The sequence below is a fragment of the Furipterus horrens genome, unplaced genomic scaffold, assembly GCF_987537825.1.
Source record: "Furipterus horrens unplaced genomic scaffold, mFurHor1.1.pri manual_scaffold_8, whole genome shotgun sequence".
Lineage (NCBI taxonomy): Eukaryota > Metazoa > Chordata > Mammalia > Chiroptera > Furipteridae > Furipterus > Furipterus horrens.
Window position 1 is genome coordinate 101661827 of NW_028327178.1, and position 21113 is coordinate 101682939.

Sequence of the window (21113 nt, forward strand, 5' to 3'; positions counted from 1 at the left end):
AGAAGCAGTTCTCAACGGAAGAGGCAGGAGTTGGGAATAGATAACCAAGACTGTTATAAATAAGGATTTTTGATATCTTTGAAAACATATTATGAGTTGATATTTTGGCATTTCTAAAGTTTAATCATTTTTTTCCTTAATGAAGTTAGAAGTTTAAAAATTAGAAATAAAATACTGAATTTTATGCAGCGATGCTCTGTAGCCTTTTTAGTATTTACCACTGTCAGTATCATTTGAATTTTAATGTGACAGTTGCAAAATACAAACAATCTATAATTTGTAATAAAACATTATTAATACTTACCCCCAGTTTCCACATGATAAAACTGAGATGGACTCTGCCCAAGACCACTGGGCTGCAAAAAGGTGGACTTGAATTTAGGTTTGCATGGATTTCTGCTGTATTGTACCACCTCTCCAAGACAATGTTTTTATATTTTTTATTGGCCAAATTTAGTTTATTTACATTTGAAGATAATAGTGTTGTGTAGGGACTGATGCTGCTCACGGCTCTTTTATGATTGGTATATTTGTGTTTTTTCCCCCCGCTCTGTCCTCTTCATAGTCTTACCTGCAGTGGTGAAAAGTGGAGACGGGAGCAGGAAAGTAAATATATTGAAGAGTTGGCCGAACTGATATCTGCTAATCTTAGTGATATTGACAATTTCAACGTCAAACCAGATAAGTGTGCAATTTTAAAGGAAACAGTAAGACAGATTCGACAAATAAAAGAACAAGGTAATACAAAGTAAGAAGAACACTCAAGTCTTTTAGAAGGAACTTGTTAACTGTTTACATTTGTCTTTTTGCTACCTTGTTGCTTAGGTGGGGTCTCCTACTAATCGAGGCTAGCTCCTGTGGGAATGGACAAATGAGTTGACCAACTTTACTCTTTAGGAGACTCTCGGTTGATTGAGAAGAAGGCTTAGTGTTGCTCACCCTATTCAAACGTTAGTTCTTTTTCAGGAAGCCATGGGGTAGTAGTGCATTAGTAGTGAGAGAATATTTACGTTACTTTTATTTTCTGTCCTCCTGGGTAGCTCTGAAGTTTAATTTTAACATTTAAAAATCGCAGCATTTTCTTATCAGGAAATACGTGTATATGTGCACGCGTGTGCGTGTGTCTTTTGCATCTATCCCAGGGACTGTTTGAAGGTGGATTTAATCTGTCACTGGTATGAGTGCTATTTGTAGTGCTGCTTTCTGTCTTTTTAGGAAAAGCTATTTCCAATGATGATGATGTTCAGAAAGCTGATGTATCTTCTACAGGACAAGGGGTTATTGATAAAGACTCCTTAGGACCACTTTTACTTCAGGCAAGTATATGGCTTTAGCTATCTAGTAAGCTATACTGATTTTGTTAAGAAATTGTTGAAATTTTGGTTAGGTAATGAGAACAAAAAGATGTTCTTTTTTTGAGACATAGCTCAGTATTTTGAATATGATGACAAAGTGCTCATATTTACAATATATATAACTCAGGAGGCATGCGGGGGAAGGGGGCGCCCCTTATAAAATGTAGGTGCAAACTGAGAAAGCAAACAGAAAAAAGAAATGGGGGACGAAAGGTAACACATAATTTCAAAGGTAATATTTGGGCACATTTTAGCTCAGACTCTGCATTTTTGCGTGACTGAGCATAGAGCATACTACAGTTTTTTTGAAGTATATTTTATTGATGATGCTATTACAGTTGTCCCAATTTTTCCCCCTTTGCCCCCCTCCACCTTGTACCTCCTTTTCTCCAGCAATCCGCTCCCCGCTTAGTTCATATTTATGGGTCGTGCATATAAGTTCTTTGGCTTCTTCATTTCCTGTATTATTCTCAACATCCTACCAAGTATCCTTCTTAGTCCCTGCACCATTTCCCCATTCTCTCCCGTCCCCCACCCCCAGTTGATAGCTCTCCAAAGGATCTCCACACCTATGATTCTGTTTTTGTTCTGGTTGTTTGCTTAATTTGTTTTTGCTTTGTTTTGTTTTTTAGATTCAGTTGTTGATAGTTGTGAATTTGTTGCCTTTTTAATGTTCATGGTTTTGATCTTTTTCTTAAATAAGTCCCTTTAACATTTCCTGTAATAAAGGCTTGGTGGTGATGAACTCCTTTAGCTTTACCTTGTCTGGGAAGCACTTTATCTGTCCTTCCATTCTAAATGATAACTTTGCTGGATAGAGTAATCTTGGTTGTAGGTCCTTGTTTTCATCACTTTGAATAAATACCTCCTGCCAGTTCCTTCTTGCCTGCAAAGTTTCTTTTGAGAAATCAGCTGATGGTCTTATAGGCACTGCTTTGTAGGTAACTCTCTGCTTTTCTCTGGCTGCTTTTAAGATTCTCTCTTTATCTTGAACCTTTGGCATTTAAATTATGATGTGTCTTGGTGTGGTCCTCTTTGGGTCTAGCTTGTTTGGGACTCTGTGCTTCCTGGACTTGTATGTCTATTTCCTTTGCCAAATTACTTGAAGTCAGGGCCTGAAGCCCTTTATTAAATTCACTTTTTAACTTTTTTGTTTCATCTAGTTTGCTCCAACTACTTTTTAGTTGATCAGTTCATTTCTCTTTGTAAATTCTCATTAAGGAATAGTATAGTTCCTGTAGCTTGACTTGGTATCAAATAGACAAATGGGATGTGCTGAGGATGATTATTTAAAAAAAATTTTTAAAGCTGTGAAGCTATACAGTTTCAAAAATTAGGGTAGACGTTAATTGATTTTATGTTGACATATTTGCCTTCTTTTTTTTTTTTGGAATTGTCCTTAAAAAAAAAATCCTCACCTGATTTTAGAGAAAGAGGAAGGGGTGGGAGGTGAGGAAGAGAAGGAGAAAGAAAGAAAGAGAGAAACGTTGATGTAAGAGAGGAACATCAGTTGCTTCCCATACATGCTTCACCTGGGGATTGAACCCGCACGTAACCTAGGCACGTGCCCCGATTGGGAATCGAACCCACAGCATTTTGGTGTATGGGATGACGCTCCAACCAACTGACTTTCCAGCCAGGGCTGTCTTTTATTTTTTATAAAACGGTGTAGTCGTGGTGCTAACGTTAACAGAATGGTGGCTGATAGTTTTGCAGTGCTTGTTAAATCAAGAGTAGTTGTTAAAAAAATTCTACTTAGTACCAAGGCTGGTGTCTTAGTCTGCTAAGGCTGCCATAGTAAAATACCATGGAATGGGTGGAATAAACAGCAGAAATTTATTTCTTACAATTTTGGAGTCTGGGAGTCCCAAGATCAAAGTGTAAGCAGGTTTGTTTTTTCCTGAGACCTCTCTCCTTGGCTTGTGTAGACTGCTGCCTTCTCACTGTGTCTTTATATGGTCTTTTCTTTGTGGGTGTGTATACCTGGTGTTTGTCTGTCTCTCTCCCTCCCTCTCCTTGGGAGGACACCAGTCATACTGGATTAGAGCCCTACCCTTATGACTTCATTTAACCTTAATTACCTCCTGAAAGCCTTGTCTTCATCAAGGGTTAGGGAGTTTAGCATATGAATTTTGGTAGGGATATAGTTCAGTCCGTAATATCCAATATTAACATACTCCCTTCAGGCATTGGATGGTTTCCTGTTTGTGGTGAATCGTGATGGGAACATTGTATTTGTGTCAGAAAATGTCACACAGTACCTGCAATATAAGCAAGAGGATCTGGTTAACACAAGTGTCTACAATATTTTGCATGAAGAAGACAGAAAGGATTTCCTTAAAAACTTACCAAAATCTACAGGTAGGCCTTTAATTTATTAGTTTACTTATTTATTTTCTTAATAAGTTGAATTTTTTTTCTTGATCATGTCTTAGAAAATTTAATGTACCTTTTAGGAAGCCAAGTGATTAAATTTGTGTAGAAAGGCAAATGCTTAATAGCAAAGATTTCAAATATTACCTTGGTGGATTTAGAATATGGTATACATTTCATATGACCAAAATATACAGTGAGATTTCTGTTTTAATTGAAATTATTTCAGTGTTTTGTGTATAATAGTCTCCCATTATTCTTAGGCGACATGTTCCAAAGACCCCCAGTGGATGCCTGAAACTGGATAGTACCAAACCTTATATATACTATGCTTTTTCACTTAAAGGAAACATTCTATTTTATTTATTTATTACTGTTTTTTATCCTCACCTGAGGACTTTTTAAAACTGCTTTTAGAAAGAAAGGAGTGGGGAAAGGGAAAAGGGGAGGGAGGGAGGAAGGGGGAGAGAGAGAGAGAGAGAGATGTAAAACAGAAACATTGGTTGCCTTCTCATAACCTGAGTATGTTCCCTGACTGGGAATCAAATCCATGACCTTTTGGTTTTCGGGCTGATGCTTCAATCAACTGAGCCATACTGGACAGGGCAGGGAGGCATTTTACATCTTCTCTGGGGTATCCAAATTGTCAGTGTCACTCCCTTGTGCTTTGGGGCCATTACTAAGTAAAGTAAGGATGACTTGAACACAAGGACTACTACTGAGCCACGTGATCTGATAATCGAGATAGCTATGAAGTGACTCACTGGGGGGTAGAACATACTTCATGGATATGTGGGACAGAGAGATGATTTGTGTCCCAGGCAGGCTGGGGTGGGACGACATGCATTTTAAAACTTATGAATTGTTTATTTCTGGAATTTTTCATTTAATAGTTTTGGACCATGGTCAACCACAGGTAACTGAAACTATGGGTAAGGGGGAACTCTACTGTGCTGTCACCTTGAAATGTTAGTGTAGACATCACTATTATGGAAAACATGTGTAATGAGAAAATGTAGCTTGAGTTCTTGGTGATGGTGATAGACTGAATTGCCAGCTTTTAAAAAACTCCTTTCAATTTATTTTCCAAAGTTAATGGAGTTGCCTGGACAAATGAGACCCAGAGACAAAAAAGCCATACGTTTAATTGCCGTATGCTGATGAAAACACCACATGATGTTCTGGAAGACATAAACACTAGTCCTGAAATGCGCCAGAGATACGAAACCATGCAGTGCTTCGCCCTGTCCCAGCCACGAGCTATGATGGAGGAGGGGGAAGGTAAGTGACCACATGTATGTGATGTTTATCACTTACCACACAAAGAGCAGTCACACTTGTACTTTTGTAATTTCCATTGTTATAATTTTTCTTACTAAATTTCATGTCCTCACCTACTGAGCATACTCAGTGGCTACATAGATTTCTTACCTGGTTAAAATTTTATCGCAGATTTGCAGTCCTGTATGATCTGTGTGGCGCGCCGCATTACTACGGGAGAGAGAGCATTTCCATCAAACCCTGAGAGCTTTATTACTAGACATGACCTTTCAGGTAAAAATTTGGGGTATATATATTTTGTTCATTTAGAAAATTTTTGGAAAAGCTCACTACTTCTGTAGCCTACGCTGTCAGGCTACGTCCACCATTAATGAGTGCTTTGCATGGGTTATTTCCTGTATTTCTAATGTGCCCCTGAGAGAGATTCACCAAAACCCATTTGAGAGAAAGCACCTGGTTTTCTTTTCAAATAGCATTTTAAATCAGAGATTAATATTTTTTTCTCTAACTTCAGACCCAGTTTTTATAAAGAAATAAGTTTTCAGCCCTGGCTGGTGTGGCTCAGTGGATTGAGTGCTGGCCTGTGAATCAGAGGGTCACTGGTTCGATTCCCAGTCAGGGCACATGCTTGGGTCACTGGCCAGGTTCCCAGTTGGGGGCATGTGAGAGGCAACCACACATTGATGCTTCTCTCCCTCTCTTTCTCCCTCCCTTCTCCTCTCTAAAAAGTGAGTAAATTCTTTAAAAAATTTTTTTTCAAAGGTACGGGTAATTTTAACTATTAAAGATTTGAATTTTAAACATATTCTTGGGCTAATGGCTCATATTCATCAGCTTATCCAACATTAGTACCTTTTTAGCTTTTCTGGAACTGTCTTTTACTATGCAGCTCCATGAGTTTTCCCAATCCAAACTTGATTTTCTTCATTTTTACTTTTCTCACAAAAACATCATGGAGAGAATAGATTGGCAAATCTTTTCTGTATCTTTTCCAGTGTGTCAGGAATCAGGTTATTAACCACTTCTTTCATCTTGTGTCGTGATTTACATTATCTTCTGGGTTTGGTAGACCTTTTGGTGCTGAGCACGAAGAGATTGTCTGGATCTGAGTATTGCCTTTTTTTAAAAGTAATATCCGTGCAGAACAGACGAAAACAATCATTAATAGTCTTGACATCAACATGAACTTTAGTCATAGTTGACATTTTTTGACCATGTTGCATATTTTGTCACAGAAATCCATGTCATGGATGTTGATCACACAGTTTTTGCCCTGGACATTGTCACTAATTATTCTGAATTTTCCAAATGCAACTTAAATACTCTGTAGATCAGCAAGGCTCACTTCTGTAGCAAAGCTCTTGAGGCCATCAGAGGCAGTTTGGGCTCCTAGAGTCCTTGTGACCAGTGTTTCCCCAGGACCCCTTATCGTGAACACAGCTGGTGCTTTCATGTCATACCAACCTTCTTTTGAAACTGGATCAGCCACTTTTCTCCTGGGCTCTCTTTTTGCCAGTTTCTGTAAGGAGTGTTTTCTTGCAATTTACCTGGTACTGCTCAGAACTTGAGAAGGCCTAGCTAGTTTTTAAGAACCATCTTCATGAAACCTACTCTAATTTTGTAGCATATTTGAGTTGTATATATTTTGTTTCTTCACTGTATTTGATGTAGAGCAAAAGTTGTCAGAAACTTCCAGATTTGTGGTCATGAGTATTTGGTTAACCCTCTTAGTTAAGATTTTAGGTGCCTAACAGTGCAGTCTCAGATGTAAAGAATTGTTTGTGCCAGCTGTTTAGGCAGGCATTTTCTCTAGCTTCATAGTTTCTTCAGGTGTGAACAATTTTACCGGTAGGTTTTTTTTTTTCTTTCTTTTTTCTTTAAATAAAAATGGATCTCAGGTTATCTGGACATGTTGCTTTCTGTATGTTCAGAAAGTAAAAGGAGTTGTGTTTATAGCAAAATGTTTAATATAAGCGTTTACCTGTAGGACTCTGCCCTTAAAGAGAAAAACTCTGGATATAACAAATTTGTGTCAGAGAAGGTGAAGCAAAGATTTAGTGTCTTTATTTTATTTTTTAGTGCTAAGCCATGCAATGTGCAACCAGTAAATAGTTGTAGGTTGGATTTAAATTTTTACTTTCTGTTTAATAGGAAAACTTGTCAATATAGATACAAATTCACTGAGATCCTCCATGAGGCCTGGCTTTGAAGATATAATCCGAAGGTGTATCCAGAGATTTTTCAGTCTTAATGATGGGCAGTCATGGTCCCAGAAACGTCACTATCAAGAAGGTAAGGAATTTTAAGGTTAATTCTTGATACTGTTCGTTGTGTCTGGCATGCCATACAGCAGTAAGTATACACATGACTGTAGGTGTTTTTTGGGGGGTGGGGGTGGTGGTGCGTAGGAAAATGAATCTTGAGCATTTTATTATTTCTTTTATTATTTTTTTGTTATTTTTCTATTACAATTGTCCCACTTAATCTTGAGCATTTTAGTTTAGCCTATTCATAATTTTGGTGCAGATTCAGTCTTTCACTGGATTTTGAAAATGTTGCATATGAAATATGTTTCTTTCCTCTCCTATATGTATCTGTTTGCAGTTGTAGTTATTAGTAATGGGATATTTCCCCCCACAGCTTATATTCACGGCCATGCAGAAACGCCAGTGTATCGGTTCTCTTTGGCTGATGGAACAATAGTGACTGCGCAAACGAAAAGCAAACTCTTCCGAAATCCTGTAACAAATGATCGGCATGGCTTTGTCTCCACCCACTTTCTTCAGAGGTAACGATAGATTGCTCGGTACTCTCATAGGAAACGCAGCAGTGTCCTCAAGGTGCTTTATGGTTCATGTAAAAAGAGAAAATTTCACAATACTAAAAGCAAGAAGGATGTTGGATTTGCCAAAGTGAGTTTAGATTCCTGGATTATGATAGGTTTTCTATAAGGCTATATTTTTATGTGAAAATGAGTATTTGTTCATTAAATACTTTCTGGGAAATCTTAGAAATGAGAAGGCTGTTGGGTAAAAGCATATAAAATCTGACTGCCTCTGTTACCTTTCATTTCTAATGATATATGACATTGCTTTAAGGATTGAATTTAAAATTTGAAGGTAGACTTTAAGAATAGTTATTACTGCAGTTGGTAAGTGAACAACACAAAATTCTCTCATTAACTATCTTGAGTAGTTTGCAGGCACCTCCAGGTTAACCCCCAGACAGATGGCAACTCTGGTGAAGCCCTGCTGAGATTCCATTTACCGTAGCTTTGGGGCATTCACAGTACTGTGGTGGTGTTCATTTGGACTTTCTGGCTTATTAAAAAGTATGTTATTAGCTTAATAATTGATCAGTATCTAGATTGGAATTGTTACTAGGTATCAGAATGGCACCTAAGAAGTTAAGTGCCTAGGCTGATTCAGGGCTTTAATGCATACCTGTAAATTTTTTCTTTGTTTTGCAGGGAACAGAATGGGTACAGACCAACCCCAAATCCTGTTGTGCAAGGCATTAGACCTCCAGCAGCTGGATGTAATAATTCGGTAGGTGGCATGAGCATGTCACCAAACCAAGGCTTACCGATGCTGAACAGCAGGCCCTATGGCTTGGCTGACCCCAGCACCACAGGGCCGATGAGTGGAGCTAGATACGGGGCTTCTAGCAACGTAGCGGCGATGAATCCTGGGCCAGCCATGCAGTCGCCATCTTCCTACCAGAACAACAACTATGCTCTCAGCATGGGCAGCCCCCCACACGGGAGTCCTGTTCTTGGCTCCAACCAGCAGAATATCATGATTTCTCCTCGTAATCGTGGGAGTCCGAAGATGGCCTCACATCAGTTTTCTCCTGTTGCAGGTATTCCTGTTGGTGTTTCCTTTTTTTGGGGGGTAATCCTTTTCTTTCCATACCACTGTAATTCTTGTGAAGTCAATTCATTTTATAGTAGAAACTCTGAGGCGTTAAGTGGTGCTGTGTTCCAGCGCTTGCTGGCCTAACTCTTTTCCTCATTTCTCCGCATGCAGGTGTGCACTCTCCCATGGGACCTTCCGGCAGTACAGGGAGCCACAGCTTTTCCAGCAGCTCTCTCAGCGCCCTTCAAGCCATCAGTGAGGGCGTGGGGACATCTCTTTTGTCTACTCTGTCTTCCCCAGGCCCCAAATTGGACAACTCTCCCAATATGAATATAACTCAACCAAATAAAGTGAACAGTCAGGATTCAAAGAGTCCCTTAGGCTTGTATTGTGACCAGAACCCAGTGGAGAGTTCAATGTGCCAGTCAAATAGCAGGGATCACCTCAATGACAAAGACAGTAAAGAGAGCAATGTTGAAGCGTCAGAGAATCAACGGGGTCCTCTGGAGAGCAAAGGCCATAAAAAATTACTGCAGTTACTCACCTGTTCTTCTGATGACCGGGGTCATTCCTCTTTGACCAACTCACCCCTGGATTCAAGTTGTAAAGACTCTTCCATTAGTGTCACCAGCCCCTCTGGGGTCTCCTCCTCGACATCTGGAGGCGTGTCCTCCACATCCAATGTGCATGGATCACTGCTCCAAGAGAAGCACCGGATTTTGCACAAGCTGCTGCAGAATGGGAATTCGCCAGCCGAAGTGGCCAAGATTACCGCAGAGGCCACCGGGAAAGACACTAGTAGTGCAGCGTTTTGTGTGGAAGGGAACGTCAAGCAGGAGCAGCTGAGTCCTAAGAAGAAGGAAAATAACGCCCTACTTAGGTACCTGCTGGACAGGGACGATCCTGGTGACTCCCTCTCTAAGGAGCTGCAGCCCAAAGTGGAGGGAGCGGACAAGATGGGTCAGTGCAGCAGCTCGGCCGTTCCGAGCTCAAGCCAAGAGAGAGACGCTAAAGTTAAGACAGAAGCAAATGAAGAGGTAATGTGTTTTCCTGTGTGGTCCAGCTTAGTCATTATGTTTCATCGTTGCATTTCTGTGTTAGAAAGTTATTCTTTCTATCTTCCATCTTAGATTTATGTAATGGAAGTTAATCTTGAGCTGTCATTTTTTTGTAATTCTTTGAGGCATCAGTAAAGAGTATTATGATGCAATTTCGAAATATCAGATGTATATGCTTTGAAATGTGACTTTAACTTGTGAGTAGCCGATTTGAAATTTCTCACGGATGTTTATTTTTGGAACGAACAGATTGGGTCATTAAGGGTATGGTAGAAAGAAACTAGGAGCGGGGGGAGAACTTTTCTATTAAGCAACAGCATTTTACTTTTTACCTAAAATCACATTTTATGTACACGATCACATTCTATGGAAGCACTTTCCAATCTCTGCTTGAGGAACACTATGCTGAGAGATGTTAACCATGTGCCTGAGAAAATAAGTCTTGCGTAAGTCCTACGGTTAGGATGTCTGTTTCACCTTAAGCTGGTATTCTCCAAATTTATTGATCAGAAACCCCTTTTAAAGCCTGCCTGTGAATATCATGTTGAACGTCAGCTTGTTGCTTTTAGTATTAATCATACTTATTTTCAGAAGGTGCGTACGGATGCAGACATCTGTCTGTTAATGATCCTGATTAATGTTAGCTGGAAAATATCCTACAGTTTGAGAATTAAACATCTACTGTAAAGTAAGGAAATGCCTCTTTGAAAGCACTCCCCAAATCAGGGATTTATCTTAGTAGTTTAAACTGTTTTTTCAAGGAAGAAGAGAAGGTGGGTTATTTCAGGTAACCATTGTATTTTGCTTGTTCCCATTTTATCTGTTTTCTTCTGATGAATATGTTTATACTTATTCAGTAATGTACACAGGTTAATTTTTTTAATTTTATTTTCAGGGATCTGGAGATTTGGATAATCTAGATGCTATTCTTGGGGATCTGACTAGTTCTGACTTCTACAATAATTCCATATCCACAAATGGTAGTAATCTGGGAACCAAGCAGCAAATGCTTCAAGGAACTAGTTCTTTGGGTAAGAACGAACTGAATTTTATTCTTACTGCCTTTTAATCTTTACGGTACACTTGCATATTACTCTTACATTAAGAATAAGGGCCCAGCTGGCATATATGACTTTAACATGCATGCTCTGCCTCCCAGTTTCTTATACTAATTTATAATTATGTGTTAAAAAAAATCTTTTGGGACATTTTCCTATTTTTAAAAAATTTCCTATTTTTAACTAATATGATACTAGTAATCATGGCACTTACAGGAAAATATTAATCTTTGGTTGGTCCACATGACTAGGAGGTACTAGGGCATATATTTTTCTAGGCACAGAGAATCGGATTAAAAAGCAACCAGAACTGTAGCTCAAAGCCTGTCCTTTGACACTGTGGAATCTTATCATTTCATTATGAGACTTTTCTTTGGTGTTTGCTGCTTCTTACCCAGCCTATCTTCTGTAGCCATGTCTTTCCTAGTTCATCAATTTAATAAGGATATATTATATGTAGCAGTTGAAAAAGAATAATTCACAATTATCTGACTGGTTTATTTCTTGTTTGATTAGACAGCAACTTATCTGGTTACACTTAATTGCAAACTTTTAAACAGAGAAGCCATTTAATAAGTAGACATATGGGAAGAACCCTCAGGAGTTTGAAACATTGGTAACATATTTAGTATTAAGTGAAGCAGAAGAGGAATGACCATAGCAGGCTACAAATCAGTGCCCATTACTTCAGCCAACACTGAGATTCTTGTTTCTACTTTGTTTGGAATCTGAGGTGGTTTTTCATTTTTCTTTTGGACTTAATGTTTATGTTGTAAAGGAAGACAGTGTTTGTTTTAGTAGGAAAGACATTCTTGGGTGGGTGGTATTAGTATTTATGTCCTATACTTGATTATTTATGTATTGAATCATCAGAGGATATTTATATGTATTGTGCTTATATTTTCAACAGGTTTGAGGAGCCCACAGTCCGTGCAGGCCGTTCGGCCTCCCTCTAACCGAGCAGTGTCTCTGGACAGCCCTGTTTCTGTTGGCTCAAGTCCTCCAGTAAAGAGCAGCAACGCTTTCCCCATGCTGCCAAAGCAGCCCGTGTTGGGTGGGAATCCGAGAATGATGGAGAGTCAGGAGAATTATGGTTCAAATATGGGTACGTTATTTCTAATTAGTATTTGTGAGTAAAATGTTCTTTTGGGAAAAGCAAGTTTAACATTTAAAACTATTTGAAGAACTGGGTTCAAGTAATAGGTTTTTGAATAAAACTAGCATAATGTTTCTTTCATGAGTATTTTCTTCATTTATTCTGTGTCTTGGTTATTTAAACTCCTAAGGAGGCTTTTGGTCTCAGATGTTTTCTAACTTGTAACGAATACATAGTAGCCTATGAAAAATGTGTTAATTGCTCGCTAGCCCTATTCTTAGGATGACAAAGCACTTTTTTTGGTCATGGCTGATGTCGTGTATAATGACTGTACCTATATGATATAAGGAAGATTCATTATAATATAGAAAACAACCTAATCGTTTCTACTGGTTGTAGGTGGACCAAACAGAAGTGTGACTGTGAATCAGACTCCTTCAGGAGACTGGGGCTTACCAAACTCAAAGGCCAGCCGCATGGAGCCTCTGAGTTCACCCGCCATGGGAAGACCAGGAGTGGATTACAATGCTTCTTTGCCCAGACCCACAGTGTGCGGCTCGATGCCCGCCTTGCCTCTGCGGTCCAACAGCATTCCAGGCGCAAGACCAATGTTGCCGCCGCCGCCGCCGCCGCAGCAGCAGCAGCAGCAGCAGCCGCCGCCGCAGATGTTTCAAATGCGTAAGCATCCCCTTCAGAGAAAAAGAAAATTAGATGTCATAGGATAACTTCTGCTGTGGGCTTATTTGAAAATTTATTCTTTTTTATTCCCCCAGGGCCTGGTGAAATTGCCATGGGAATGGGGGTCAGTCCTTATGGCCAAGCAGCACCATCTAACCAACCAGGTTCCTGGCCAGATGGCATGTTGTCCATGGAACAAAGCCTTCATGGGACTCAAAATAGGTGGGGGTTTATTATGTGACTCTGTTAGACTTGGATTATCTAGCAAAGGATCAGAGCATGGAACAAACCTGAAAGAGAACAAGAAAATGAGAAAAACTCTGTAAATTAGGTACTCAGTTGCCCTCTGGGCATTTCTTGGATAATTATATGTAGAGGCTGAGGCAAGGCAGGGGTGGTGGCACTGCTGGGAAAGGAAGGAGGCGGAGCGGTGTCCTGCAGCTGCCAGGACTCTGGAGTGGTCCAACCTGGGAGCCTCTCCCACGTAGCTGCCTCTCATGCTGTTATAACCTCCTCCACAGGGAGGGGCAAGTTAGCACCAGCTTCTCAAGATGAATGGTGTTCAGAAGATGAGTCTAGTTTCTATGGAAAATTAATTTTTAAGGATTGGATAATTTTTCTTAAAAATTATTTAAAACATTCCAGGGATGTTGGTGACAGTGAACGAGAGCACTCTTTTGTAATTATGTTTATATTTCGTTTTTCTTTAGCTTGGTCAATAACTCATTTGCATGAAAGAGGCTACCTGTCAATGTCAGTTCTAACTTGAATGCTATAATAAATTAAGCTAAGAAAAAAATGAATCGATCTATTGAGTAGTCAGTGATGTAATCACATGAATTTATTAATGTGAGTGCTTTCCTACCTGGTAGGGAACAAATACTTTCATCACAGAATTTTTCGGAGTCAGGAGAAATGTCTGGCTCCATGCCCTTTTCATGTGCTGGAGCCCTGACACCTGGCTGTGGGTGTATGGAGTTCGTATCATACTCATCACTACATGGGCTCTGTGGGCCAAACACAAAAAGTTACTTCGGGAGACTCCCAGGCTCGGTTCATTTATTGTGAAACATTTCTTTTCTTTTTCCTGTTCTTTTGTTGATTTCTCAACTTACCTATTACCAGCTCTACTTTTGTATAGGGACTTGAAAACTGCACCCCCCCACCCCCCAGATCTCTGCTATCCTTCAAATGCTGAGGGGTCTAGCAGTTACATTTTGGTGGTGGGAGAGGGGAGGCCTAAGGTAGATACAGTGGTTGAAGATGGCCTGTTGAGTTGAAAATTGTGGGCCTTAAATTTAAACTGGTACCATTTGCTAGTCTCTGTTACTCAGTTCATTATTTATACCTAACAGTGTTTGAGTTATTGTTGCATATTAAAAATACTGTGCGTTAAATTGATTTTTAAAATTTATTATTTTGAAGAGGATTTTAAATTGATACCATTTGCTAGTCTCTTAGTTCATTTTATATACTTACAGTATTTGAGTTATTGTTGCATATTAAAAATAGCATGTAGTTACTGTGATTTTTTTTTTAAAATTATTATTTTGAAGAGGAAATTGATTGCAAGTCTTTTTTTAGGCCTCTTCTTAGGAATTCCCTGGATGATCTCCTTGGGCCACCTTCCAACCTAGAAGGACAGAATGATGAAAGAGCATTATTGGACCAACTGCACACTCTCTTGAGCAACACCGATGCCACAGGCTTAGAAGAAATTGACAGAGCTCTGGGCATCCCTGAGCTTGTAAATCAGGTAGGTAGTATTGACATGGACACAGAGGTGCGTGTGTGCACGTCCCTGAAGCCATGCGCAAGACGGCCTGTGTGTCTTTCCTGTTCCTGCCTTCATGTATACCAGCATTAAGTTGAGAAAATATACTTTATGTTTAGCAAAGTAGTCTTTGTAACTTAAAAATAAAATGATACAGAATATACTTATTGAAGAACCCCAGTCATTTGCTCCATTCAGGGGTCGTGAAATTCAACTGTTAACTTTGGGGATGTTTCTAAGTAATAGGCTTATGCAGCGATTTCTTTATCAACTTCAGTTCGTATCTCTTGTATTCCTGATACGATAGCTGACTGTGCATTCATAGTCCCTCATCTGAGAACCTTGGGGTCAGATGTGCTTTGGATTCAGGAATTTTGGATTTTAGAAAGGTAAATGATACATTCATACCACACATTACACAATATCCCTGGTAGAGTCTTGATTGATACTGTAGTTTTGGACAGTAGCCTGTGATCAAACACGTTAATATTTCTACAGCAAGATACATAAATAGTCATACTAGGTGGAGTATATGGAGATTGTGTATTGCTTCAGCTCAGGTTTTACTGTTAAATACACTGGGTGCTAATAAAAAATTATTTTTTTAGAGCTTTCCTGGATATTTGGAATTTCAGATAAAAAATTGTGGGTTGGTTTTTATCCCCTTCCCTCCAGCGTGCACTCGCACGCCCAGCCCCTGTGTGCACACGCCCCTGTGCTCCTTCTGCCCCCAGCCTCACTGTGTCTTCTGCTGTTGCGTAGGTAGTCAGTATTTACATTACTTTGACTCATTACTGATCCCAGGTAAAGCTTGTATGGGGTTTTGTTTGTTTTAATTGCCTTTTGATTTGCTTTGTTTTCCACACACTCACTGCTGTTATTTCCCAGCTACTCCAACAAGAAGTACAGTTTCTCTCATTTTTTTCTTCACACGTTCAGACACCCATCTCTTTGTCTCTCTGCTGTGGGGCCTTGTCCCTCTGTTTCACTCTGCCCTCGAGAGGCAGGTCTGGTGATTAGTGGTTGTCCTTCTTCTCCTGTGTTGGCACCCCAGTTCCTGAGTCCTAGGTCATTTTCCTTTTGATTTACTCGTTTGTTTTTCTGAAACACACTTTCTATTAACTTCTTCATCTCTGCTGCATGAGATACAATGTTTTAGGTCCTTATAGGTTTGAAAACGTACCCCCCTCCCCACCTGTTGCATGTCTGGCTGTGTATTAAATTCGAGGTCAAAAGTGATTTCCTCTCGGAAGAAGTCTATATTTTTCTGGCATCCAATGTTGCTGCCATTGAGTCATATTCCAATCTGATTCCTTTTGGAATTACTCAGGAACCTTTTTTCTCTCTGAAATTTCATGATGCCCTGTCTTGGTATGGATCTTGTTTCATTCATTCCGCTGTGTATTAGATACACAGATAATTCCCTTTGGTTAGGGGGCATTTTCTTGTATCATTTAAAAAATAATTTTATCTCCTCTGTTTTTTCTGTTCTTTCTGGGATGTCTGTTGGCATGTTGGGTGTTATGTTAATTCTCTGTATGTGTATTTTTTAAATCTTTGTTTTTAAGTTGCTGGGTATTTGAGGCGCTGATGTTGGAAGCATTCAGTATCAAATACCTGGTGGTCCTGGACTGTCTTTTTATGTTTAAGAATGATGTATTAAAAAGCAGGATCAGTCTATTTAAGGACTCCCCAAATTGCCACATGTAAACTTGTTGGCCCCCACTGCCCTCCACTCCCACTGTACAGTTTTTCTAGAGAAGGTTCTCCATTTCTTGCTTGGAATTTTTTTTTTATTGCCTGATTGCATTTTGGGAGCAGCAAGTTGATGATCCCATAGTGTTAAGGTATAAAGTTCTACTAAAATTACAAATATGTGATTTCCTGTTTCCAGTGTCTGTCCTACTCCGGCCCTTTGCTGTGCTTGGTGTCCCTGACCTGAGGCACTGGGGAGTGCGTAGAAGGCACAGCTGTTCGGCTGTGTGCAGTTGGGGCACAGGCGGAGGGCAGGGAGGTAGGTGGGCCCCCGCTCTGTGCTCAGACTCCCGACCAGTGCCTGCGTGAGCACCGTGCCTGCCCCCCTGCTGTCCCAGTGGGTCTCCCACCAGCTCCGCGGGGGACGTTTGCTCAGTCTTCGTGTGTTTTCTTCTTTAGGCACATGGGTCTCAGGTTTCCTGCTCTGTTGAGCTATTGGGCTGGCCAAAAAGTCTGTAGGGTTTTGTTCCGTAAAATAAAAAGACACATTTTTCATTTTCACCAATAACAGTATTGATTTGGATATTCTGAGAAGGGCGGCTGTCTCCCTTGTGGTATAACGTTGATTGATCTCAATGTCTCAGTTTGATCGCTGTCAACTCCAGTGGGTCTACCCGACTGTGGAGCATCGTCCAGCAAGAAATCTCCAGCACGAAACTTCGCAAACCACTTTGACACATTCGATCTTTTGTGTTTCAGTTGCGTTTTTATCTTTCTTGAAATAATAAAGCATAACATGCCGATAATGTTGTATATTTTCTTCCATCTTTAGTATTAAAATGGCTGCACACAAATTCACCAGTTATCTTGATAAGTTTTTTAAAAAACGCACCCTGAGATGACAGCTGTCACGATATAATCTAACAAAATGGTTTTGCATGAAGTTAAAGACAACTAAGCACTACTAGGGCCATCTTATGGAAAAAAACTAAACCAATTTTTGGCCAGCCCAATACTTTTCATTTCACTTTCTGCTTTTCAGATACCTGTTGAACAATTTGATCTTGTTGGCCTTTCTTATTCTCATTGTTTTGTGGATAAATACTAGCATTTACATTATTTGCTCTTATTTTAGTAGGGTTTGCAGGAGAAAATTGGTAAATGTGCATGATCGATCAACCATGTTAAATTTACAGTATTTCTTACTGTATAAATTTTCTTTATAAAAAGGTATTGCAGCCCTGCCTGGTGTGGCTCATTTGGTTGGAGCATCGTCCCATAACCCGAAGGGTTGCAGGTTTGATTCCTGGTCAGAGCACATGCCTGGGTTGTGGGTTTGGTCTGTGGTTGGGGCGCATGCCAGGGGCAGAGCTGACTGATATTTCTCTGTCACAGTGATGTTTCTCTCCCTCTTGCTCTCTCCCCTCCTTTTTCTCTTTATAAAGTCAATGAGCATGTGCTTGGTAAGAAAAGGACATACTGCAGATTGCTGTCTCGGGGGCGGGGGGGGGGGGGACTGGTGTGATGGGGCAACACAGAAGCACAGATAGTTATGACGAGAGCCCTGTGGTGTCTTGAAAAAGGTTGTGGCCCTGGGATGAAGGAAAGGATACACCTTATGTCACGGAGGCAAAACTGACGGGACTTGGTAGATCGCGTGCGCACGCACGCATGTGCATGCGTACACATGCTTTTCAGGGAGAGTGTGAAGAATCGAGATTGCCGACTTTTCGTTTGGGGTGAATGATGTTGCCACGTCTTGTGATATAGGAAAGATTGGAAGAGAATCAGGCTTTCGGGGGAGGGGCTGTTGGGAATCACAGTTTCTGTTTTCTGGACATTAACTTTGAGATGCCTGAGACCTCTGGGTAAAGATGTTAAAGCAGGCATCTGCATAAGTAAGATTAGAGACATTGGAGCTGGAGACAAAAAATTGGCAGTTGTTGCCAGCGGATGAGAACATCCAAGTAGACCGTGTAGTGAGGAGAAAGAAGAGGGCTAACGTTCCTCCAAGGAGAGCGAGAGGTGGGGGAAGTGGCAGCGTGGGGTCACCATGCAATGGGGCAAGTATGCTTCCAGGCGAGCCCTGGTGGGGGGTGGGGGGCTGCTCACCTGGCCGCCTCTGCCTGTGGGGAATGCGGTCCCTGCCAGGCTGCTCTTGTCTCAGCATGGCAGGCTCTTCCCTCCTTCAGGATATTTTTTTAAAAAGATTTTATTTATTTTTAGAGAGAAGGGAAGGAAGGTAGAAAGAGAGGGAGAGAAACATCGACGTGAGAGAGAAACATCAATTGGTTGTCTCTTGTTTGTACCCCAACCAGGGAGGGACCTGGCCAACAACCCAGGCATGTGCCCTGACTGGGACTCGAACCGGTGACCTTTCATTTTGTGGGCTGACACCCCAATAGCTGAGCCACATCAGTGAGGATGCCTTCAGAATATTTATTTGTACTTCTTTTTCTGTCACCTGCTGGATGTTATTTTGTACACATTCTCAGTAAAAGTGATGCCTGGCACATAACAGGCACTTATAAATAAATACTGCCCACCATCAACAAATAGTTGTGGATGACTACCTTTAAGTGAATATACCCCAGGAGCTATGAGCTTTTGTTGATTTACCTGTCTCTACCAAAACACCTTTTGCAAACTTAAGTAGTGTTCTTTTACAAATTACATTAGAATTCATTGAGCATAGTGATTTTTAAAAAAAGATTGATTTACTTTTAGAGAGAGGGGAAGGGAGGGAGAGAAACATCAGTGTGCGAGAGAAACTTTGATCGGTTGCCTCTCATGTGTCCCCAGCCAGGGAACTGGCCCGCAACCCAGGCATGTGCCCTGACTGGGAATCGAACTGGTGACCTTTTGGTTCACAGGCACTCAATCCACTGAGCCACACCAGTCAGGGCTGAGCCTAGTGATTTTAATTGATTTATTTTATACGTGGCATGGAAAGTCCATGTTGGTACAGAGATAGAGCTACTCTGGAACAAGTAGCATTTCTCCAGGTACTGGGCTCAGAAAATATTTGAGTGTCTATCTTTGTGAAACCTTGTGCTCGGCATCAGGACACAGCTGTGAAAAGATGGAACATGGTTTGTGCTCTCATGAGACTTCAGACAATAAACTTGATTTTGCTTTTGGAACTCTGCAACATCATGGTGCACATATATTAACTTATTTTTCACCTTCTGTAGAGTATTTGATTTCAGTTGCTTTCCCAGATGTACTTCATTGTTCATTTATGTGTTTGATGTTTAAGGGACAAGCTTTGGAGGCCAAACAGGATGTTTTCCAAAGCCAAGAAGCAGCAGTAATGATGGAGCAGAAGGCGGCACTGTATGGGCAGCCGTATCCCGCACAGGGGCCTCCCATGCAAGGAGGCTTTAATCTTCAGGCACAAGCACCGTCTTTTAACTCTATGATGAGTCAGATGAACCAGCAAGGCAACTTTCCTCTCCAGGGGATGCACCCTAGGGCTGGCCTCATGAGACCTCGGACAAACACCCCCAAGCAGCTGCGAATGCAGCTTCAGCAGAGGCTGCAGGGCCAGCAGGTAACCAGCCACGTGCTTGTCCTCGGCCAAGGGGGCTTGACTTTTGGCCGCCTCCTCTTCAGTGTTCAAGACTGTGCTTCAGAGCCCTTGTCCCCGGCTCTCCATCCCTTGTCCACTGACGGAAGTCCTTTTGTTTTCACTCTGTGTAACATTTTATTTGTACAGGTGTACACCTTGTTAGGGTGTAGGGTGCTAGAACTGGGCATCTTTTTATAAGAATATCGCATCGCACAGGTTAAAGAGTCAGTGTCAGAGAGGTTTGCTCTTGGGAGAGAAGAGGATTTCTCGATGACTTTGTGGTCCTCAAGGTAGATAACTTCTGTTTTTAAAAAAGTCCTTAATAGTAATAACCAGATATCTAAACCTGATTGATTTCAGCATTTTTAATGGAATTTCTGCTTTTATAAAACTTGAGTTCTTTTAATATACCAAGATAAGGCATGTTTTTCTCATTGTTTCCTTAATCCCCAAGAAATACTTTAAACTTAATTACTTATATTGTTTGCATCTTGGGTGTGCTATGGTCAGATGTGGCAGGCAGACCGAAGCATGTAAGTAGGCGAGTGAGTGGGTTTAGAATCCAGTGAGCCAGAGATGCTTCTAGTTGTATGCACAGTTCTAAAAGTCAGTTTAGGACTCAGGAAAAGCTGTGTTAATGTGCTCATGATATCATTTTACATTTTTATCGTTTCTTCCCAATAAAATTTATCTGGGAAAAGATAACAGAAGAGGTAATTTATTCATTGTTACTCTGACCAGCTTAAAGCTGTTTCCCCAATGGCCTAAATAATCCCAGAGAACATCTGGAGTTCCTATTGTAGATATTCTTTCAGCTTTTTCTTCTGATGCCAAACAATAAAGCTTCATATGCTTGCTAATCAAGAACTTTTCAGCATGAGCCTTTCTGAAGTGTGGAAAGCAAACGGGTTCAGCTCAGATGTGACTTAACCAGGTTAATGGGTTTGGAGGTACCATCGTGACTTCCCTGGGTGGTGCTGAGGATGTGGAAAGCTGTTTTGGGCTCATTAACATGTTCATTTGCATCCTAACTAACCTGTTTCTCTCCAGTTTTTGAATCAGAGCCGTCAGGCACTTGAAATGAAAATGGAAAACCCCACCGCTGGTGCCGCGGCAGTGATGAGGCCCATGCTGCAGCCCCAGGTGAGCTCCCAGGTGAGGGGAGCAGCTTTCTGTGTTGTTCGCTTTCACTGCCTTCTGCCGGCACAGTCTGGTGTGGCCTGCGGCCGGCCCTCAGTAAACGCTCGTTAGGTAAAGGCATTCCAAGTTTCTTGTGTAAGAAGCCATCCCATGGTCCCATTGCACTTTTCCTTCCAC

General features: G+C 40.9%; 1 protein-coding gene across 1 annotated transcript in view; it reads left to right on the forward strand.

Annotated features, from left to right (window-relative positions):
* The window catches only part of NCOA3 (nuclear receptor coactivator 3), a 102754-nt gene that overhangs the window by 78102 nt on the left and 3539 nt on the right, over positions 1 to 21113 (forward strand). Inside the window, exons 4-19 of the mRNA XM_090286531.1 lie at positions 566 to 738; positions 1216 to 1316; positions 3542 to 3716; positions 4821 to 5009; positions 5181 to 5282; positions 7161 to 7301; positions 7650 to 7797; positions 8479 to 8870; positions 9038 to 9903; positions 10820 to 10955; positions 11893 to 12087; positions 12478 to 12756; positions 12852 to 12978; positions 14341 to 14512; positions 19485 to 19778; positions 20847 to 20951. Of these exons, the coding sequence (XP_090142657.1) occupies positions 566 to 738; positions 1216 to 1316; positions 3542 to 3716; positions 4821 to 5009; positions 5181 to 5282; positions 7161 to 7301; positions 7650 to 7797; positions 8479 to 8870; positions 9038 to 9903; positions 10820 to 10955; positions 11893 to 12087; positions 12478 to 12756; positions 12852 to 12978; positions 14341 to 14512; positions 19485 to 19778; positions 20847 to 20951 (3595 nt within the window). The remainder of the gene's footprint in view (positions 1 to 565; positions 739 to 1215; positions 1317 to 3541; positions 3717 to 4820; positions 5010 to 5180; positions 5283 to 7160; positions 7302 to 7649; positions 7798 to 8478; positions 8871 to 9037; positions 9904 to 10819; positions 10956 to 11892; positions 12088 to 12477; positions 12757 to 12851; positions 12979 to 14340; positions 14513 to 19484; positions 19779 to 20846; positions 20952 to 21113) is intronic.